The 19,937-nt window shown below is 46.1% G+C and overlaps 1 protein-coding gene across 2 annotated transcripts; it reads right to left on the reverse strand.

Moving 5' to 3' along the window:
• Positions 1-961: 961 nt before the first annotated feature.
• Positions 962-9,066, reverse strand: LOC132874656 (uncharacterized). 2 transcript variants are annotated; one of them, XM_060911007.1, is made up of 2 exons: positions 8,468-9,066; positions 962-2,910 (listed from the first exon to the last, which is right to left on the reverse strand). In XM_060911007.1, the coding sequence occupies exon 2, from the start codon at positions 2,687-2,689 to the stop codon at positions 1,520-1,522; it is 1,170 nt and encodes a 389-aa protein (XP_060766990.1). In that variant the 5' UTR covers positions 2,690-2,910; positions 8,468-9,066; the 3' UTR covers positions 962-1,519. The 2 variants fall into 2 exon arrangements, with proteins under 2 accessions (XP_060766990.1, XP_060766989.1); XM_060911006.1 differs by having other exon boundaries at positions 962-2,925.
• Between the last annotated feature and the right edge of the window lie 10,871 nt (positions 9,067-19,937).

Raw genomic sequence — 19,937 nt, forward strand, 5'->3', positions numbered from 1 at the left:
GATAGAAGCTTCTTTGTTACCATGGGAAATTGTTCCTCAACATCAATGTCCTTGACCTGTGGTGTCCCCCAGGGGTCGATTCTTGGACCATTACTATTCAACCTTTATATGCTCCCACTTGGGCAAATTATCAAGAACAATTCAATTTTGTATCACTGCTATGCAGATGACACCCAAATTTATTTTGCTCTATCACCTAATGATTATGCCCCCCTTGAATGTCTCTACCAGTGTATCGATCAAATCAACAACTGGATGTCACAAAATTTTCTTCAGCTGAACACAGATAAAACAGAAGTAATTCTATTTGTGAAAAAAAGATGAAAGACTCAGGATTACCACTATTCTTGACACAAAGGGGATTAAAACAAAAGAAATGGTTAAAAATCTTGGTGTTTTCATTGACAGCGAGCTAAACTTTGACAGTCACATGAAAGCAATCACTAAAACAGCATTTTATCACCTAAAAAACATTTCCAAACTAAGAGGACTTATGTCAAAAAATGATCTGGAAAAACTTATACATGCCTTCATCTCTAGTAGGGTTGATTACTGCAATGGCCTTTTCACAGGCCTGCCAAAAAAGACCATCAAACGACTTCAGCTGGTTCAAAATGCAGCAGCTAGGGTTCTCACACGAACAAAAAGAACAGAGCACATTACTCCAATTCTAAGGTCCCTTCACTGGCTTCCAGTAAGCTACAGAACTGACTTTAAAGCATTGCTGCTGGTGTACAAATCTCTAAATGGTACAGGGCCCAATTACCTCTCTGATATGTTGCAGCGGCCTAACTCAATCAGATCTACCAGATCGCAGCAGAAAAATTTACTGGTAAAACCTGTTGTTAAAACAAAGTGTGGTGAAGCAGTGTAAGAAACGGGACTTCTTACGGCCCGTCTGTGTCCTAATGTGTCAATGTCATAGGAGCGCTCCGGAGCATAGAGGAACAAACCACACGAGTGAAATCAAATCTGGTTTATTTGAAGCAATGCTCAGAAGGGGAAGAACAGAGGTTACATTTTTATAGGCGACAGGATACAGATGTCACAAATATCACATAGCTGGGTTTAGCCTTATATGGAAAGGTTTTGAGCATTCTATATATTGTGCAATAGGTTACTTATGACACTGTCAGCTGGATTGGGCTAGCACTTCCTCCAGCAAAACAGGAACAGTTGTGCAGACATAGTTGTCAGCAAGTTCATCAAAAGGTTACAGCAGTTAAAAAAAGGTTAGTACACAGGCTCGAGAACATAGCAGCTTATGCATATATTCTAACAATCCCCTCTTTTATACTTCAATACTTATTTAAGTATAACGTTATACAGGGGTATCTACTCTTTGCCTTAACGCCATATATCCGGGTTCAGAAAAGGCCGTGGTCGTAGCATACACGCGGTCCATTAGGCAACGGAATACACAGGGCCCGAGGATACATATTAGTAAGAGGACAAGGACTACTGGAATGATCATGGACACATATGGTGTGAGGAAGCCAAAGAGGGAGTGGAAAAATCCCTACCCCCAGTCAGATCCACCATATTCGTCTAGCTTTAACTCTCGGGCCACCTCTCGCATTTTCTCGACCTTGGTTGCAATTATCCCATGCTCTTCGTCATTGGCCGGGACATACGTGCAGCACATATCCCCTACCATGGCGCACACCCCACCCTCCTTGGCCAACAATATATCTAGTGCCATCCGGTTCTGTACGGTGGTTAGACGAAGGGCGGTTAGTTCGGTTCGGACGCCTTCCATGGCGGCATTGGTGACATTAACGTATGTGGCGAGACGATAGTGAGTGACTTCTAATTGATTCCACACTTGAGTCAGTCCATACTGTGGGACCAATGATTGCCAAAACTTATTCCATTTACTTTCTAGCTGATGCTCGGGTGGTGGGAATGAATCGTCTGTGGTGGATCGTTTGGACCTATGATGATGCTGGGTCCCCGTTGGGTTTGTAGTGACGAGAATAACAGAACTATTAAACTGAGTTAGGGCGCAGATTCCTTCCCAGAAGGCCGGGAGGAACAGGTACACATTTTCTCCACACACCCAATACCAGTCGAGGTCATATACCACAGTTCCTCCGTTACTGGGGGCTATGGCAGAGCAGTTCCCGGAAGGACAGGATCCGTTGAAAGTATAGGGTTTATAGATAGTTTGGCAGTGGCTAGTAGCAATGTGCCCTAAAAACACGTTCCCTGTTCCTTTAAAACAGTATTTGAACATAAATCCCGGGGGTGAAAATGATTTGAACCCTTCAGGCTTCGCATCTTTATAAGTGTCTCTTAAAATTTTGAGACATCTGGTTCTGCTAGCACTACCCGTGCCAGAAGACGCCTGACACCATCGATCTCCCTGTCTACTCAGGTATTCTTGGTGGGTTAGATTGGTGGTCATGAAGTTAGTGGTAAAGGTACTAGGATTGAGGGAGGCGGATATGCATCGATTAGATATGCACCCACGAGATATAGCAGTCAGGGTAGTAGAATCATTGTTGTGCGAAGGCTTTAACAAGTTGGTGGAACTACTAGTGGGCAAAATATGACAGACATAACATGACTCGTTAGTATGTTCTCTGGCAGTCCAGTTTGCAAATTGCCAAAATACATTATCGTGTGGAAACGCTTGTGCGGGTAGCCCTGCCCCAAGCGTGATGAGGATGAAGAGTAGGATAGCCATACTGGTCACTGGCTATGTTTCTGTTTCCTACGTTGTTCTAGGAGAGGTTTCTTCTCGCCTTTCTCTTTGATGTGTTGGCAGGCTTTGGCCAGGAACTCATGGGTGACCTCCACGGGACTCACCGACTATCCCCTCTTTGTAGGTCAGCCGAAACCGGATTTCTCCAGATGCTGGCAGAGGCGATCCCTGAAAAGGCCGTCAGCTATTGTCTTGGCAGATCACTGAAACACAAAAACCTGTTGGGCATTCACAATACTATTAGCTATTAATTGGGAGCCTTCTTCAATCGTCCCGCATGGATCCACTGTGGAAAGAGATCAGTTAGCACAGCCGTGCGGGTTACAGCAACTACCTCTGCGGGCTCACTGTAGGGTGTTTCCCCCAAGGGGGTGTTCAATTTTGCAAACTTTTTGACCAGAACCCGATCCCCAACCTCAAAAGGGTGTGTGTTTTCTTTTGGAATGGGTGGCTTTTTTGAATTGACACGTGTCCAATATTCATCCAATGCCCTGACGAGACCCGCAGAGTACTCACTGAGGTGCACATCGAGGTCGCTCGTTCCCACAGCCTGCATCCCCCGGCGCCAGGGTAAGGGAAACAGCCGTCCCATAACTACTTCGTACGGCGAGAGGTGATCGAGGGCAGTTTGTGACGTCATACACATGTCAGCGAGCACTAGAGGTAAGACCTGCAGCCAGTTCTTGGAACCGGTATCCTGCATGGCTTTTCGGATTTTTCCCTTAATCGTACGGTTAGCTCTTTCCACGATCCCTGAAGACTGTGGGTGGTATGGAATATGGAAGCGCCAATTTATTTTCAGTTCTCTGCACAGCAACTGAGTCACTTTAGCTGTGAAAGGCGTTCCTTTACCTGAATCGATTCCTACAGGGAGACCATACCGTGGGATAATTTCGTCTGTCAATTTTAACACCACTGTCCGAGCATCTTCCTTGCTGCAGGGAAAAGCTTCTATCCAGCGTGAAAATTTGTCAACCATGACCAAAAGGTATTTGAACGGTCCCTGTTTTGGCATGTGGGTGAAATCTACCTGCCATTCTTGGAAAGGCGTGTCGGGCGTAGGAAGGTGCTGATGTACCGCGCCTGGTTTAGATAGATTATTCTGGGCGCACGTCAAACATTTATCCAAGATTTTGTGTACGTCTTTGTGCAAATTATTGATACAAAATGTTTTTTCCAGATCCTCTACTACCCCTCTTCGGCCGCGATGAGTGGGACCATGAAATTCGCGGACGAGGAAAGGGATGCAGTGTCGTGGCAAACAGAGACGGCCCTGCGCATCAATCCAGAAACCATCTTTTTCCTGTGCCTGTTGGGAATCCCAAAACTGGTTATCTGAGACGGAGGCGGAAGCCTGCACAGTTTTTAGATCTATGTCGGGCAAAATGGCACTGACCATATGACTGGTAGAGACGAGAGCCATATTTAAAAAAGGTGGAAGCGGAAGAGAGGCCGCAGCCTGTTTGGCGGTACGATCGGCTAAGGAATTTCCCCTTATCTCAAACGTATCCCCGGTGGAGTGTGCGCGCGTCTTGACTATAGCTAATGTTTTGGGCAGATGACACGCCGTGATCAAGCCCTGAACCAAGGATGAATGAGAGATAGGTTTTCCATCAGCTGCTGTGAAACCACGGGATTCCCAGATGCGCCCAAAATCATGCGCCACGCCAAAGGCGTAACGAGAGTCAGTGTAAATAGTGACATCTAAGTCTTGAGCTAGGATGCATGCGCGCATTAGGGCATACAACTCGGCAGCCTGTGCTGAGGAAAAAGGAAGGGAGTAGGCCTCAACTATTTCATCAGGCAGGCGGCATACGGCATAACCACAGAGGAACACACCGTCGGACGGTTTAGAACATGAGCCGTCGACAAACAGAGAATCACCAGACACAAGAGGAGTGGAACGCAAATCAGGACGAATACTAGTGTCATGTAGAATAGTAGACAGACAATCATGAGAGTCGACAGGTTCGCAATCGTCCTGAGCGTTGAGAAAGCGTTGAAGAGCATGAGCAACAGAGTCAAGAGAAGAGGTAGGCTTAATCGTGAGGTTCTCAGTAGCCAATAAAATGGTCTCGTAACCAGAACGGCGTTGGGAGGACATGTGTTGTGTGTTAAGATTGCGGAGAATCTGAGAGACCTGATGGGACGAGTGAAGAATGAGAGGGTGTGAGAGAACGATTTTTTCTGCATCTGTGACCATCAGCGCACAAGCGGCCACAGCCCGTAGACAAGCAGGCAAACCCTGTGCCACAGTGTCAAGAGTTTTAGAGAGAAACGCACAAGGCCGCATACCTCCCCCATGTTCCTGGGCCAGGACCACTGAAGCGGTTCCGGCCTGGTGAGAGACGTAGAGATGGAAGGGCAGTTCATAGTTAGGCAGGCCCAGGGCGGGAGCAGCGCAGAGGGCCTGTTTGAGCACAGCAAAGGCAGACAGCATCTCTTCAGTCCAGACCAGCGGCTGAGTGAGAGGATCATTGTGACGCAGCGCAGAGCGGAGGCACTTATCATAGATAGAACAGTCAGGGATCCATTGTCTGCAATAGTTGATGAGGCCAAGAAACGACATCAGAGCATGCTTTGTGGCCGGGCGTTGCGTGTCCAGAATGACCTTGATGCGGTCCTGGGTAAGCTTCCTAGAGCCCTGAGAGAGTTCATGACCAAGGTAACAGACAGTAGACAGACAGTATTGCAGTTTAGTGCGTGATACCTTGAAACCCTTGGATGCCAGCAGCAGTAAGAGGGCATTCGTCGCCTCCTGGCAGAGAGTTTGGCTCTCGGCGGACACCAGCAGATCGTCCGCATACTGGAGGACCATGGAACCCGGGGGAAGGCAGAGGTTGTCAAGTGCGTTTCTGACCACGGCCGCAAAGACCGCGGGGGAGTCAATGAAACCCTGTGGCAGCCTTGTCCACGTGTACTGCTGGCCCCTGTGTGTGAAAGCGAACAGAGGCTGGGTGCGTGATTCAACTGGGACACTAAAAAAGGCTGAGCAAAGGTCAACAACAGAGAAATGTGTGTGATGGTGTGGGATAGAAGCCATAAGGGAAGGAACATCCGGCACCAGCGGCGCCACAGGGACGATAAGTTCATTTATTTTCCGGAGATCCTGAGTGAACCTCCAGGTGCCATCAGGTTTGGGCACTGGATTGACGGGTGTATTGTAAGAGCTTACACACGGAACCACGACGCCCTGCTGTAAAAGGGAGGAGAGAACAGAGTCAATACCATTCATTTTGGCCGGTGAGAGAGCATACTGTTTAATGTATACTGGGTTAAGGTGTTTAACAGTAGCTTCATAAGGTGCGCAGGTGACACAGCCTACATCGTTCTTGTGCTCTGCCCACAGAGAGGAAGGGAGAGAATCTAGGGAGGAGGGAAGAGACACAGACACACAGGCAGAGTTAAAAATATTATGAGGCACTTTCAGGCTAGATAGAGCCACAACATCCGGGGGGGAGTCATCAGCTGTTTGTACAGTCATGCATGAGCCACTAAAAGAGATACAGAAACCAAGAGAGCTCATGAGATCGCGACCCAAGAGGTTGAAGGGGCATTCAGGCATGAAAACAAAAGAGTGAGAGAAACAGAGTGAGGAGTCAGAGGGACACGACACAGACAGAAGCGGAGTGAATTTGGAAGCGAAGGGAACCCCATCAATTCCCACAGAGTTAGCAGACCGTGAAGAAAGGGGACCCTCATAATCTTTCCCCATGGAGGACAGGGTAGCCCCTGTGTCCAGTAGAAATGAGTATTCCACCCCATCTACATTTAAAACCACAATGGGAAGGTCCTCATTATCAGGGGAATGGAAAGAGAGGTGCAACATAGAAACGGTCGGGGGTTCCATGCTCTGCGGGCACCCCTATTGTCGCGATTGGTAGGGGGCCTGTCCACCATTAGGAGGGCCACGATAAGGCTCCACTACCTGCTCCTGATACTGCAAGCCCCGTGAACCTTCGACTGCACCCCTATCCCGCCCTTGTTCGTCCCGCTGCTTCTTGTGACATTCCCTTATCCAATGACCTTCTTTTCCACAATAATGACACCTGCCTTTCTTCCTTCGAATCTGGCCCCCAGCCGGGCCCTCACGCCTTCCTCCACCCCGCCTCTGATCAGAAACCTGATGCGGGGCGACAGACAAACAAGCCTTATTAATTTTAACATCCAGAAGACCATCTCCTTCCAACGTGCGCAGCTTTTCTCCGGCAGCGCGGACGGTTAAATTATTCCTGTCACTCCAATGGTGTTTTAACACACCCTGGATCTCGGGGCGGCAGTTGACCAAAAAGGTTGACAAGAAGAGAGGGTTAGCACCGTCTCTATTTAGGTCCAATCCTCCCAGATGTTGCCATACTTCACAAAAACGGTTCCAAAACACAGAGGTGGACTCATTCCGTTCCTGTTTACAATTCGTCACTTGTGAAAGATCTCGATTTGCCTGTTTAAGTGACAGTAGATACGCAGTCAATTCCTTACGCAACCTGTCGAGTGCCCCCTCATTGTCCTTCCAGAAAAAGGTGGAAATCACTCGCCTAACCTTTTTCTTCCTTTCACCCTCTCTCACTTCAGGTTCGGTAATTTCTTCTAGGTTGATTACCTTGTCATTATCCGTGCTCAAAACCTGGACGGCTTCCAGGAGACGCTCTTCATCATACATATCGCCTAATTTGCTCTGAAGGATAAAATGGTAGTCTGCCCCTGTCAATTGGCAATTCCGAGATGCCTTAACTAGCATATCCACAAAGAGGAGAGGCTTATCCGGGGAGGGCAACAGACTAATAATATCCCTTAGGGCAGAGGGCGATGGGGGAGTTATGTCGATGCCGTTACGCTTAGCCACCCAGACGCATGCAGTATTGACTGGTGGCGGAGGGCGCGATCCCCCGTCCGGACCTACATCATCAGGGTTATCCCAATCATCGTCCCCTTCCTCCCCTTCCTCCTCCTCATCGTCGTCGTTTTCCGCAGCACCATTCTTCCCCGACCCTCTAGAGTTTTTCTTACTGGAAGTCGATTTTACACTAGCCTTCTTTTTCTCAGTCCCTGTATCTGCTCCGGGCTCTACGGAAATCCTCATCTCAGCTAGAGAAGGATAGAGCGACGGGACAGGCGCAGGTTGAGGGTTAAAGCTAGTGCTCGTGGGCAGTGTCTTTTTACCCTCGTCTGTATAGGGCGGTGGGCCAATGGGAGAATCTGGAAGGGAATTAGAACTAGTGCAATATGGTGTTTTAGTTTTAGATCTAGGTTTAGGGATGGCTTTTAGCACAGGCCCAGGTGTATATATCTTTTTTAGTTGATCCCACACCTCCTTCATTCCATACCATTTTTCATAGCTTTCTCGCATATAAGGATAATCCCAGTCAGGGTCGCCCTGCCCTTCATAAATCATACGGTGGGCAGAGGCTAAGTATCCAGGATCAAAGGTCCCACTACGGGGATAGGGCGGGATCTGAGGATTTGCCTCAGTCCATCCCCCGAGGTTGTCCAGGTATGGGACAACATAATAGGTTAAACCACAGCGTTGCATCCAGTCTTTGGGCGTTTCGCCTAGTGCTGGCTTAGGGAACGAGCTGCCCATAATTAAAATACCCTTATTTTGATAAGGCCACAAGAGACACAGAGGAGCATACGACAAAACCTTAATTTGTATAGCGCGCTCTGCCCAGTACCATTACTGGGGTTCCACTCTCCCCTCTAAGGGGCTACTCGACGTCCAATGATACTGCCAACCAGGTAGTCAATCAAATCTTGTCTTACCTGATCAGGAGTATCACGTCGGGGTCACCAAATTGTAAGAAACGGGACTTCTTACGGCCCGTCTGTGTCCTGATGTGTCAATGTCATAGGAGCGCTCCGGAGCATAGAGGAACAAACCACACGAGTGAAATCAAATCTGGTTTATTCGAAGCAATGCTCAGAAGGGGAAGAACAGAGGTTACATTTTTATAGGCGACAGGATACAGATGTCGCAAATATCACATAGCTGGGTTTAGCCTTATATGGAAAGGTTTTGAGCATTCTATATATTGTGCAATAGGTTACTTATGACACTGTCAGCTGGATTGGGCTAGCACTTCCTCCAGCAAAACAGGAACAGTTGTGCAGACATAGTTGTCAGCAAGTTCATCAAAAGGTTACAGCAGTTAAAAAAAAGGTTAGTACACAGGCTCGAGAACATAGCAGCTTATGCATATATTCTAACAAGCAGCTTTTAGCTACTTTGCAGTACAGCTATGGAACCAACTCCCAGAGGACATCAAAAATGCTCCTGCTGTTGGCAGCTTCAAATCTAGGTTAAAGACCAAGCTGTTTTCAGATGCTTTCTGCTAAATTATTAATATTGTCATCTCTATATGTTTTAAACTCTTTACTTTTACAGTCTCTGCATGTTTTAAATTTTACTTAACTTTTATTCTATTTTATTCTGATGTTTTTTTTAATTGAACTTTTACTTCATTTTATTATTTTATTTCTACTATTGTTTAATTCTTATTACTTTTCTTCCCCATTTATTTTATGTAATTTTATTTTCTATTGCTTACTGTTTTGCTTTTACTTCTGTAAAGCACATTGAACTGCCACTGTGTATGAAATGTGCTATATAAATAAACTTGCCTTGCCTTGCCTTGCCTTGCACCATTGTATATGTCTAGCTTTTCAGCTGACTCACTCCCACACATGTGCACACACATGCATTCTGGTCTGGAGAGTTCCTTTTTTCTGCTCTCCCCCTCCTTTTATGCTTCATCCCTATAACACACACACACACACACACACACACACACATTAATTGAACAACTTAGCCACTTACCTTCCCCAACCCTGCCCTCGATTCACAAACTGCTGCTTGGCCACGCCCCTGCTGCCACATATATATATAGCTCTACAACTGCAACATTTTTCAAGTTGAAGCTTCCTTACCTTTTCAGTAAACAGGTCTCAAGTCGAATCCCCTTAGACAGCTAGAACCATTCCCCACCAAAACAGGTGGTATAAATAGGCTAGCAGAGCTAAGCCACACTGTCTTTCACAGATAGAAAAGACACCAGAATATGTTTTAGTTTTTTGGCATCAGTATCTCATTTGCTGTTAAATGTCCAGTAGTTGTAAGAATATATAAATACACAGAATAGCATGAAGAAGTAGGGATGGGGCTGACTTCTTTCTTGCCTAGACTGTAGATTCATGCAGCCGATCAGTGACCGTCATAGCAGGTTATTGCAAAGATTGAAATGCCGCTTGATTTGAGCTGCATTTGAACCTGTGTTACTGACACATCCATAGTGCATCATCAGCAGTGATTGAGAAGGCACATGTGCAATACAGCTATGTGGATTATTTTCTCTATAATCGTTTTCCTGACCAAATGTCTGTAAGTAGACACACTGTCCAATCAAAGTACAAAAAAGGTTTGCAACTTTTCTGTTTAGCACAGTTGGTATTCAAAGGAAACTCAACAGAAATCACAAATGTCTGTCTGGTTTTAAGTATGTGTGTAATAGTTTGCCCCATTCTTATTGTCAGTCCGAATTGTTTCATTGTGGAGCTATTAAAAGTGGTTTGGGGTTTTTTTGTTTGTTTGTTTGTTTGTTTGTTTTGGGGGGTGTTTTTTTTATTCTCCCATCTAATATCATAACCATTGGTTACCTTTTTGAAGAAATATTCAAGTTTTTTTTATTTTTAAGAATGTAGCAGCAACATCTTCCTAACAACCAAATAACCTGCATGTTACATAATGGAGATGTCAACTGTGCACATCATTTCATGAGCAAAGTTAGCTAACTAGACATAACATTCTACCACTCTGAAGACTGGCGGTATGAAGCATTTACATCAAAAGCATTCTGGTTTGCTGAGATAAATGGCTATATGTTACATTTTGTCATGTTTTTGATCGTCAGATCCACCAACTGCTGTTGTATAGAAGAAGAGGTCGGTGAAATCACCATTTATTTGAACACACACACACCTTTTACTTTTTTTCTAGCCTTCAGCACTATTAGTTGCATGATTCAGGATGTTGGTATCCCCCATTTTGTCCCCTCCTCATCACATTTCCCAGGCATATTCTGGCTCCAATGCTTTGGGGATGGATGGTGTTTTGCTCAGTGGTTCACACCATTTAATTAGAAATGCGTTCTACATGGCCAATGCAATAAACCAAGTCATCAAACATCCTTTGTCTCATTGCTTATGCACTGAATTAAAATGACTAGCAGTAAGCACTACGTGAATCAGAACAGATGACTCAGTATGAAATACCCTTTATGCCACAATGAACTGATTTTTTTAAAAAGTAACTCTGAAATAAAGATTCTCACAAAATATGTACAAAAATGCATATTTTAAATCATGAAGGTCATCTAATTATGAAATACATTTTATTCATTTTTCAACAATGCAGTTTTTTTATTTACTTCCTGCTGATATTGATTTCCAAACACCATTTTTTTTTCCTGAAGTCTTGTTACTTGTTTTCTCTCTAATTTAAAACCAACCCTGTTTAATACTCATTCTTTTCACAATGGTTTTATAATGAATTGCTTGCATGTTTGCTCTCATAAACCATTCTATTTGTCCATGAGTAATGCTCTGTGCTAGTGACTATATTTCTAGTAAAATGTGAATGTGGAAGGATAGCTATTTATCATCACCTTGAAAATGTCACTGGATAAGGTTGAGCACGTGATTCACAAAACTTTATTGCTGGAGCAGTGTAGAGCTTTAGCCTAATAAAAACATTTATTGTAGTATAAGCAACAGAAATGACTACCATTACTACCATCCATGAACATTTCAGAAGAGAAGGAGAGGCAATAGGATGACAGGAGGACATTGTTTTTATGAGTAACTACATGATCCTGGTTGGGGTTTTGATGGATCCGGAGCTTCCCTTGGGGCACAAGGTAGCAACACTGGATGGGATGTCAGTCATTTGCAAGGCATCACACATCCACATAGTCACACTTTTATTTTAGACAATCTATGTTCCAGCATGTTTGTGGGAGGTAGTAGAAAGCTGGAGAACTTGGAGGAGATCTACTGGGAGAATATGTGAAACTACTACTGCATAGTTAATAACCATAGCTCAGAATCAAACCAGAGACTTTGGAGCTAGGTTTGTATTATAATGATTTTATCATCCGGAAGTCATTTCATATTGATACAATGTTCAGTGGCTTTTACTTTATATTATATTATATTATATTATATTATATTATATTATATTATATTATATTATATTATATTATATTATATTATATTACTGGGTGGCATGGTAGTGTAGTGTTTAGCACTGTCCCCTCACAGCAAGAAGTTTCTGGGTTCGAGCCCAGTGGCCAACGGGGGCCTTTCTGTATGGAGTTTGCATGTTCTCCCCGTGTCTGCATGGGTTTCCTATAGGTGGTTTCCCCCACATTTCAAATACATGTGGTTAGGTTAACATGGGGTGGCCTTGGGCTGAAGTACCCTTGAGCAAAGTACCTAACCCCCAACTACTCCCCGGGCACTATAGTATAGCTGCCCACTGCTCTGGGTATGTGTATGTGCTCATTGCTCACTTGTATGTGTGCATGCGTGTGTTCACTGCTTCAGATGGGTTAAATGCAGAGGAGGAACTTCACTGTGCTTGAGTGTGCATGTGGCAAATAAAGGCTTCTTCTATTCTATTCTATTCTATTCTATTCTCTTGCAATCCTGGAGGACAGGATAAGCGGCTACAGCTAACGGATGGATGGATGGATGGATGGATTATATTATCAGTTCTCCCATAGGACCACTGCAATTTCACATCAAAGGTATCATTCAAAATGAACAAACAAAAACACAAAAAGAGGAGCATTCTTTTTTGCCACAATAAAACAGGAGAGAAGCCAATAAGCATGCATATCTGGAATGATTTGTGGAAGTGTTTTGAACTCTCTGATATTCACTAATCCTTCCTGAAAGCCCCACCTCCTTCCCCCAGTTTCACATTATGTTGTGTTACTGGCATTTAGCAAATTATCTTATCCAGAGCAACATACAACATACCCAGAGCAGCCTGGTGAGCAGTTGGGGGTTAGATGCCTTGCTCAGCCATTCTTATTAGTCCAGGGAATCAAACCACTTCGCTTTTGGTCCCAAAACTGCTTCTCTAACCATTAAGCCATGGCTTCCCTCAAATACTCTTGACTGGATTCAACAGATACCTCAATTTCTCTCAAGGTAAATGCCAAATGTTTTAATATGAAATAAAATCTATAAGGGTATGTTCAACTTAGCTGAGACCATCAATGACGGTGTAGCTCACTCCAGCTCCATCTAGTCCAGAAGAAATGATCGAAAGTGGGCCACCTTGCACAATAAATGTTGCAAGCTATATACACTATATACAAGCTATATATAGAAGCTCTATACACCCTAGGAATACCCACCTACAGTATTTGCCAGAAAGAATCCAAAACAGCCAGGAATTGACAGAGAAGTGATTTTTGTTGAACTGCTCATTAAAGTGCATATCACGGGTAAATTCAGGAGCAAGATCAATGTAATTTTCCTATTTTATATTAAACTTTGGTCAAATATCTGTAACATTCTGCATTCTCTGCAATTTTTTTACCTTGCGCAATACCAGAAGAATTCAGCTGAAATCAAGCCATTTGAGGCGAATTGGTCTGCCTCTGAAAAAACTTGGCATTTGAATTTCCTGGCAAACATTGATTTTCATGACGTCATCTGTGGGACGCCTCCCTCTGAATCCTATGTCAGCGCTGGTTTGTTTATGAGAAAACAACCTGGTGGTTTTCTGCAAATTTCTTCAATGTTATCACGTAATTATTAAAATGGTTAACAGATGTATCATTAACCATTGGTTAACCATTGGTGTTGTAGCAACACCAATCTTGATGGGATTAGTATTCATCATTTTCCAAAAGACCGGACAATGAGAGAGAAATGGGAGCCCTTGGTCTACACAGGCTGTGCACTGAAACCGTGCAAAGCTCGCGCAGCCTGCTAGCGCTTCCCTAGATCACACCACAAATCTGGCTCCAGACTCCCTTGGGATTTTCCCAGATGCATTTTGTTATTTTATTTTTTTCTGCTGTAGACAGATGGCCTTGTTCAAAATTACCCTTCTGGATAAGTGTGTAAAGGGACATACTTTCTCATATATATATATATATATATATATATATATATATATATATATATATATATATCTCGTCTCGTCTCGTCTTCTTCCGCTTTATCCGGGACCGGGTCGCGGAGGCAGCAGTCTAAGCAGGGAAGCCCAAACTTCCCTTTCCCCAGACACCTCGGCCAGCTCCTCGGGAAGAACACCGAGGCGTTCCCAGGCCAGCCGAGAGACATAGTCCCTCCAGCGTGTCCTGGGTCTTCCCCGGGGCCTCCTCCCGGGGGGACATGCCTGGAACACCTCCCCAGGGAGGCGTCCAGGAGGCATCCGAAAAAGATGCCCGAGCCACCTCAGCTGATTCCTCTCGATGTGGAGCAGCAGCGGCTCTACTCCGAGCTCCTCCCGAGTGACTGTGCTTCTCACCCTATCTCTAAGGGAGCGCCCAGCCACCCTGCGAAGGAAACTCATTTCGGCCGCTTGTATCCGCGATCTTGTCCTTTCGGTCATTACCCAAAGCTCATGACCATAGGTGAGAGTCGGAACGTAGATCGACCGGTAAATTGAGAGCTTCGTCTTTTGGCTCAGCTCCTTCTTCACCACAACGGACCGGTAAAGCGACCGCATCACTGCGGAGGCTGCACCGATCCGCCTGTCGATCTCACGCTCCATCCTTCCCTCACTCGTGAACAAGATCCCGAGATACTTAAACTCCTCCACTTGAGGCAGAACTTCTCCACCAACCTGGAGAGGGCAAGCCACCCTTTTCCGGTCGAGAACCATGGCCTCGGACTTGGAGGTGCTGATTCTCATCCCAGCCGCTTCACACTCGACTGCAAACCGCCCCAGTGCATGCTGAAGGTCCTGGTTTGAAGAAGCCAACAGGACAACATCATCCGCAAAAAGCAGAGATGAAATCCTGTGGTTCCCAAACAGGATTCCTTCTGGCCCCTGGCTGCGCCTAGAAATTCTGTCCATAAAAATTATGAACAGAACCGGTGACAAAGGGCAGCCCTGCCGGAGTCCAACATGCACTGGGAACAGGTCTGACTTACTGCCGGCAATGCGAACCAGACTCCTGCTCCGTTCGTACAGGGACCGGACAGCCCTTAGCAAAGAGCCCCGAACCCCATACTCCCGAAGCACCCCCCACAGAATACTACGGGGGACACGGTCGAATGCCTTCTCCAGATCCACAAAGCACATGTGGACTGGTTGGGCAAACTCCCATGAACCCTCGAGCACCCTATGAAGGGTATAGAGCTGGTCCAGTGTTCCGCGACCAGGACGAAAACCGCATTGTTCCTCCTGGATCCGAGGTTCGACTATTGGTCGAATTCTCCTCTCCAGTACCCTGGAGTAAACCTTCCCTGGGAGGCTGAGAAGTGTGATTCCCCTATAATTGGGGCACACTCTCCGGTCCCCTTTCTTAAAAAGAGGGACCACCACCCCAGTCTGCCACTCCAGAGGCACTGTCCCTGACCGCCACGCGATGTTGCAGAGGTGTGTCAACCAAGACAGCCCCACAACATCCAGAGACTTGAGATACTCAGGGCGGATCTCATCCACCCCCGGTGCCTTGCCACCGAGGAGCTTGCAAACCACCTCAGTGACTTCGGCTTGGGTAATGGACGAGTCCACCTCTGAGTCATCAGCCTCAGTCTCCTCAGTGGAAGACATGACGGTGGGATTGAGGAGATCCTCAAAGTATTCCTTCCACCGCCCGACAATGTCCCCAGTCGAGGTCAACAGCTCCCCACCCGCACTGTAAACAGTGATAGCAGAGTACTGCTTCCCCCTCCTGAGGCGCCGGACGGTTTGCCAGAATTTCTTCGAGGCCGACCGATAGTCCTTCTCCATGGCCTCCCCGAACTCCTCCCAGTTCCGAGTTTTTGCCTCCGCAACTGCCCGAGCTGCAGCACGCCTGGCCTGCCGATACCCGTCAGCTGCCTCGGGAGTCCTGGAGGTTAACATGGCCCGATAGGACTCCTTCTTCAGCTTGACGGCATCCTTTACTTCTGGTGTCCACCACCGGGTTCGGGGATTGCCGCCACGACAGGCACCGGAGACCTTGCGGCCACAGCTCCGAACAGCTGCGTCCACAATGGAGGTAGAGAACATGGTCCACTCAGACTCAATGTCCCCCACCTCCCTCGGAAGCTGGGAAAAGCTCTCCCGGAGGTGGGAGTTAAAGACCTCCCCGACAGAGTGCTCGGCCAGACGTTCCCAGCAGACCCTCACCATACGTTTGGGCCTGCCAGGTCTGTCCAGCTTCCTCCTCCGCCAGTGGATCCAACTCACCACCAGGTGGTGATCAGTTGACAGCTCAGCCCCTCTCTTCACCCGAGTGTCCAAGACATAGGGCCGGAGATCAGATGAAACGACTACAAAGTCTATCATTGACCTCCGACCTAAGGTGTCCTGGTGCCACGTGCACTTATGGACACCCCTATGCTCGAACATGGTGTTCGTTATGGACAAACCGTGACTAGCACAGAAGTCCAATAACAAAACACCACTCGGGTTCAGATCGGGGAGGCCGTTCCTCCCAACCACGCCCCTCCAGGTGTCACTGTCATCTCCCACGTGAGCATTGAAGTCCCCCAGTAACACAATGGAGTCCCCAGTCTGAGCACTCCTCTGTACCTCTCCCAGGGACTCCAAGAAGGCCGGATACTCTATACTGCTATTTGGGCCATAGGCACAAACAACAGCAAGAGCCCTCTCCCCAATCCGAAGGCGCAGCGAGGCGACCCTCTCGTTCACTGGGGTAAACTCCAACACATGGCGGCTGAGCTGGGGAGCTATAAGCAAGCCCACACCAGCCCGCCGCCGCTCACCACGGGCGACTCCAGAGAAGTGGAGAGTCCAGCCCCTCTCGAGGAGCTGGGTTCCAGAGCCCAAGCTGTGCGTGGAGGTGAGCCCGACTATCTCTAGCCGGTACCTCTCAACCTCCCGCACAAGCTCAGGCTCTTTCCCCCCCAGCGAAGTGACATTCCATGTCCCAACAGCCAGCCGCTGTGTCCGGGGATCAGGTCGTCGAGGCCCCTGCCTTCGACTGCCACCCAATCCACATTGCACCAGTCCCCTACTGCTACCTCTGTGGGTGGTGAACCCACAGGAGGTCGGGCCCACGTCACCTCTTCGGGCTGAGCCCGGCCGGGCCCCATGGGCAAAGGCCCGGCCACCAAGCGCTCGCATACGAGCCCCAACCCCGGGCCTGGCTCCAGGGTGGGGCCCCGGCTGCGTCCTACCGGGCGACGTCACGGTCCTCGGATTTTTCTCCATAGGGGTTTTGGTGAACTGCTCTTAGTCTGGCCTGTCACCTAGGACCTGTCTGCCTTGGGAAACCCTGACAGGGGCATAATGCCCCCGACAACATAGCTCCTAGGATCATTCAAGCACACAAACCCCTCCACCACAATAAGGTGGCAGTTCAAGGAGGGGATATATATATATATATATATATATATATATATATATATATATATATATATATATATATATAAAACACGAAATTGGTCCAGAATATGCACTTTAAGGCTTAATTAGTCCATAACTTCATTAATAATTGTAATTAAGCAAATCTGGGTAGAAGTTACATGCACCCCAGGCAGACCTACCTTTCTGCCAAAAAGAATAAAAATCGGTGAAGTGAGAGAGAAGAAGCGATTTTCGTGAAATGTGGACGACTTCAGATGGACAACACATGATGGCATAAGCTTATCACCTGTCGGCCGGATGAGCTAACAAGTCAGACCCTCCAGGATTTCGTGATGTTGCGATTTGCAACTTCAATGCAAATTCAACCAATCCCTGCAAATTCAGGGCGCTGTTGCAATTATATCCAATCACCGCAACTTTCCCGCAAATTTGACCAATCGTTGGCATCGTCTTGAGGTGACGTCGACAAACTACCTTCCGCCTTACTTCCAGTGTTGCCAGATTGGGCGGTTTCCCGCCCAGTTGGGGGGAGTTTCAAGTGCATTTTGGCGGGTTTTGAATATATTTTGGGATGGAAAACGTCAGCAGTATCTGGCAACACTGCTTACTTCCGTGTTTCCGTTCAAGAGAAGCAGCATGTGCGAGTCAGTGTTTATGTAGGCTTAAATTCTGTTAAGGCCAATTTATGCTGACAACCCAGTCCTCGCAGATGGCGTCGCAGATGGCGTCTGCGAAGCCCACCCCCTTCGCAGACGCTCTGCGCGCACCTCCCAAAAATTGTGACCACCGCAGACAGCCTCGCAGACAGCGTCGCAGACAAGAGGGCTCTGATTGGTCCACTCTACATCCGCTGTACACACACTTCCGCTTCCCTACTTTCCCAGTTTGGTTTGTTTTTCACGACCGTCATTTTTAAAAACACAAGCAAAGATGGAGCAGCACGAAGAGCGGTTGATCGAGGAAGTGAGGAAGTACGTACATCTATACGACTCCAGTTCTAGTCATTATAAGTAACCGGAGGATAAACACTCCACTAACCACACCCACCAACTACTCCTAGCGATTTCGCGACTTCGCGCCCCCTTGCGTTGTGGCGGTGAATAACATCGCGCACGCCTATTACTCCCCGCTCAACGATAAATTACAACTGTCTGCGAAAAGCTGTCTGCGAAAGCCTTGTCGTAAGAGCATGCAGAGGCCATTACTGAAAGTGTGTTGTGTTTACAGTGAAGGACTGTGTGCACTTTACATTATTTTTTTTTACTTAATACAATAAATTAATGGATGCCAACATTTTTGCCAAAATGGTATTTTATTTTCCATTGTTTAGGCAGCTTCAGCATCATACTGTGAGATTCTGTTCAAATTGTTTTTTTTCTTCTATGAAGCCTGAGCCATTTATTTTATTAGTTTATAATTATTGTTTAATTTAGTCTTCAGGAGAGACTGCCTGCACACAGTACTAGTATTAATAGTTCTTTTTTTCTTAGATGAAAGCTGAGGCATTTATATTATATTTTAAGGTAACTAACTTCATGTTGTGCTGTGAGGTTCTGTGCACTTTAACTTTTGAACCAACAGGTGCATTTGGATAAGTAAAGCCTATTTTTCTGCATTTTTGTAGTCCTGGTAATCTTTTATATTGGTAAAGTTGTTTATAGGACCATTTCTCAGTGTGCTTTGTTTTTTTTTAATCAATAGTTTTTCAGCAATAACTTAATATTTAACATATCACTCAATTTTAATCACAAGAAGAGAAAATTACAACAATTTCTCGCAACTTTCACTTCCTCCTGCAATGTAATCGCAACAAAAACCTAAAAAACACTGCAACTTTCATCACAATTTTTTGGAAAACCCCCCGCAACATCAGACATTTTAGCCCACAACAATCACAAAAAAGGCCCGCAAAATCCTGGGGGGACTGACAAGTACATGGTTACCACTAGTTAACTCTATTTATTTGGGATGCCACTGAAAATCATTGGTCTGAAAATGTGTGGTTTTTTTTAAATGTCATGAAGACTTAATTGACCGTAGGTGTGAATGTGAGTGTGAATGGTTGTCTGTGTCTATGTGTCAGCCCTGTGATGACCTGGCGACTTGTCCATGGTGTACCCCGCCTTTCGCCCGTAGTCAACTGGGATAGGCTCCAGCTTGCCTGCGACCCTGTAGATAAAGCGGCAAGAGATAATGAGATGAGATGAGACGAGACATGAAGACTTTGACCTGAAAAGATTCAACTTGCCTTCAACAAAGTCTCCGATCTAACACATTACAAATCATCTTAATGGTAATGAAAATTAAACAGTAATTAAATATACTGGGTTTTTCTGCTCTTCAGCACTCAGACAAGTTCAAACACTTATAGCAGCAGATCAAAAGCAAAAATGTCAGCCATGTGGACATTAGACAACCTATTTGGAAAAGGATTCAATATTAGATTATGCAGTCATATTATCACACCCTCACATGTTCTCCTTAAACCTGACATAGTGGAAATGCTAATTTTCCTGTCCTTTTCTAGATGATCAGTTCCAAATGATAAAACCATTAATTATGATATTTTATTGGTAAATTGTGAGCAGGGAAAAATATATATCATACAAGCCTAGCTGGAGGTGTGAGGTGGCAACACTACAGTGCTCAGCGTAAATGAGTACACCCCCT

Source organism: Neoarius graeffei, chromosome 26 (assembly GCF_027579695.1).
Source record: "Neoarius graeffei isolate fNeoGra1 chromosome 26, fNeoGra1.pri, whole genome shotgun sequence".
Taxonomy (NCBI): Eukaryota; Metazoa; Chordata; class Actinopteri; order Siluriformes; family Ariidae; genus Neoarius; species Neoarius graeffei.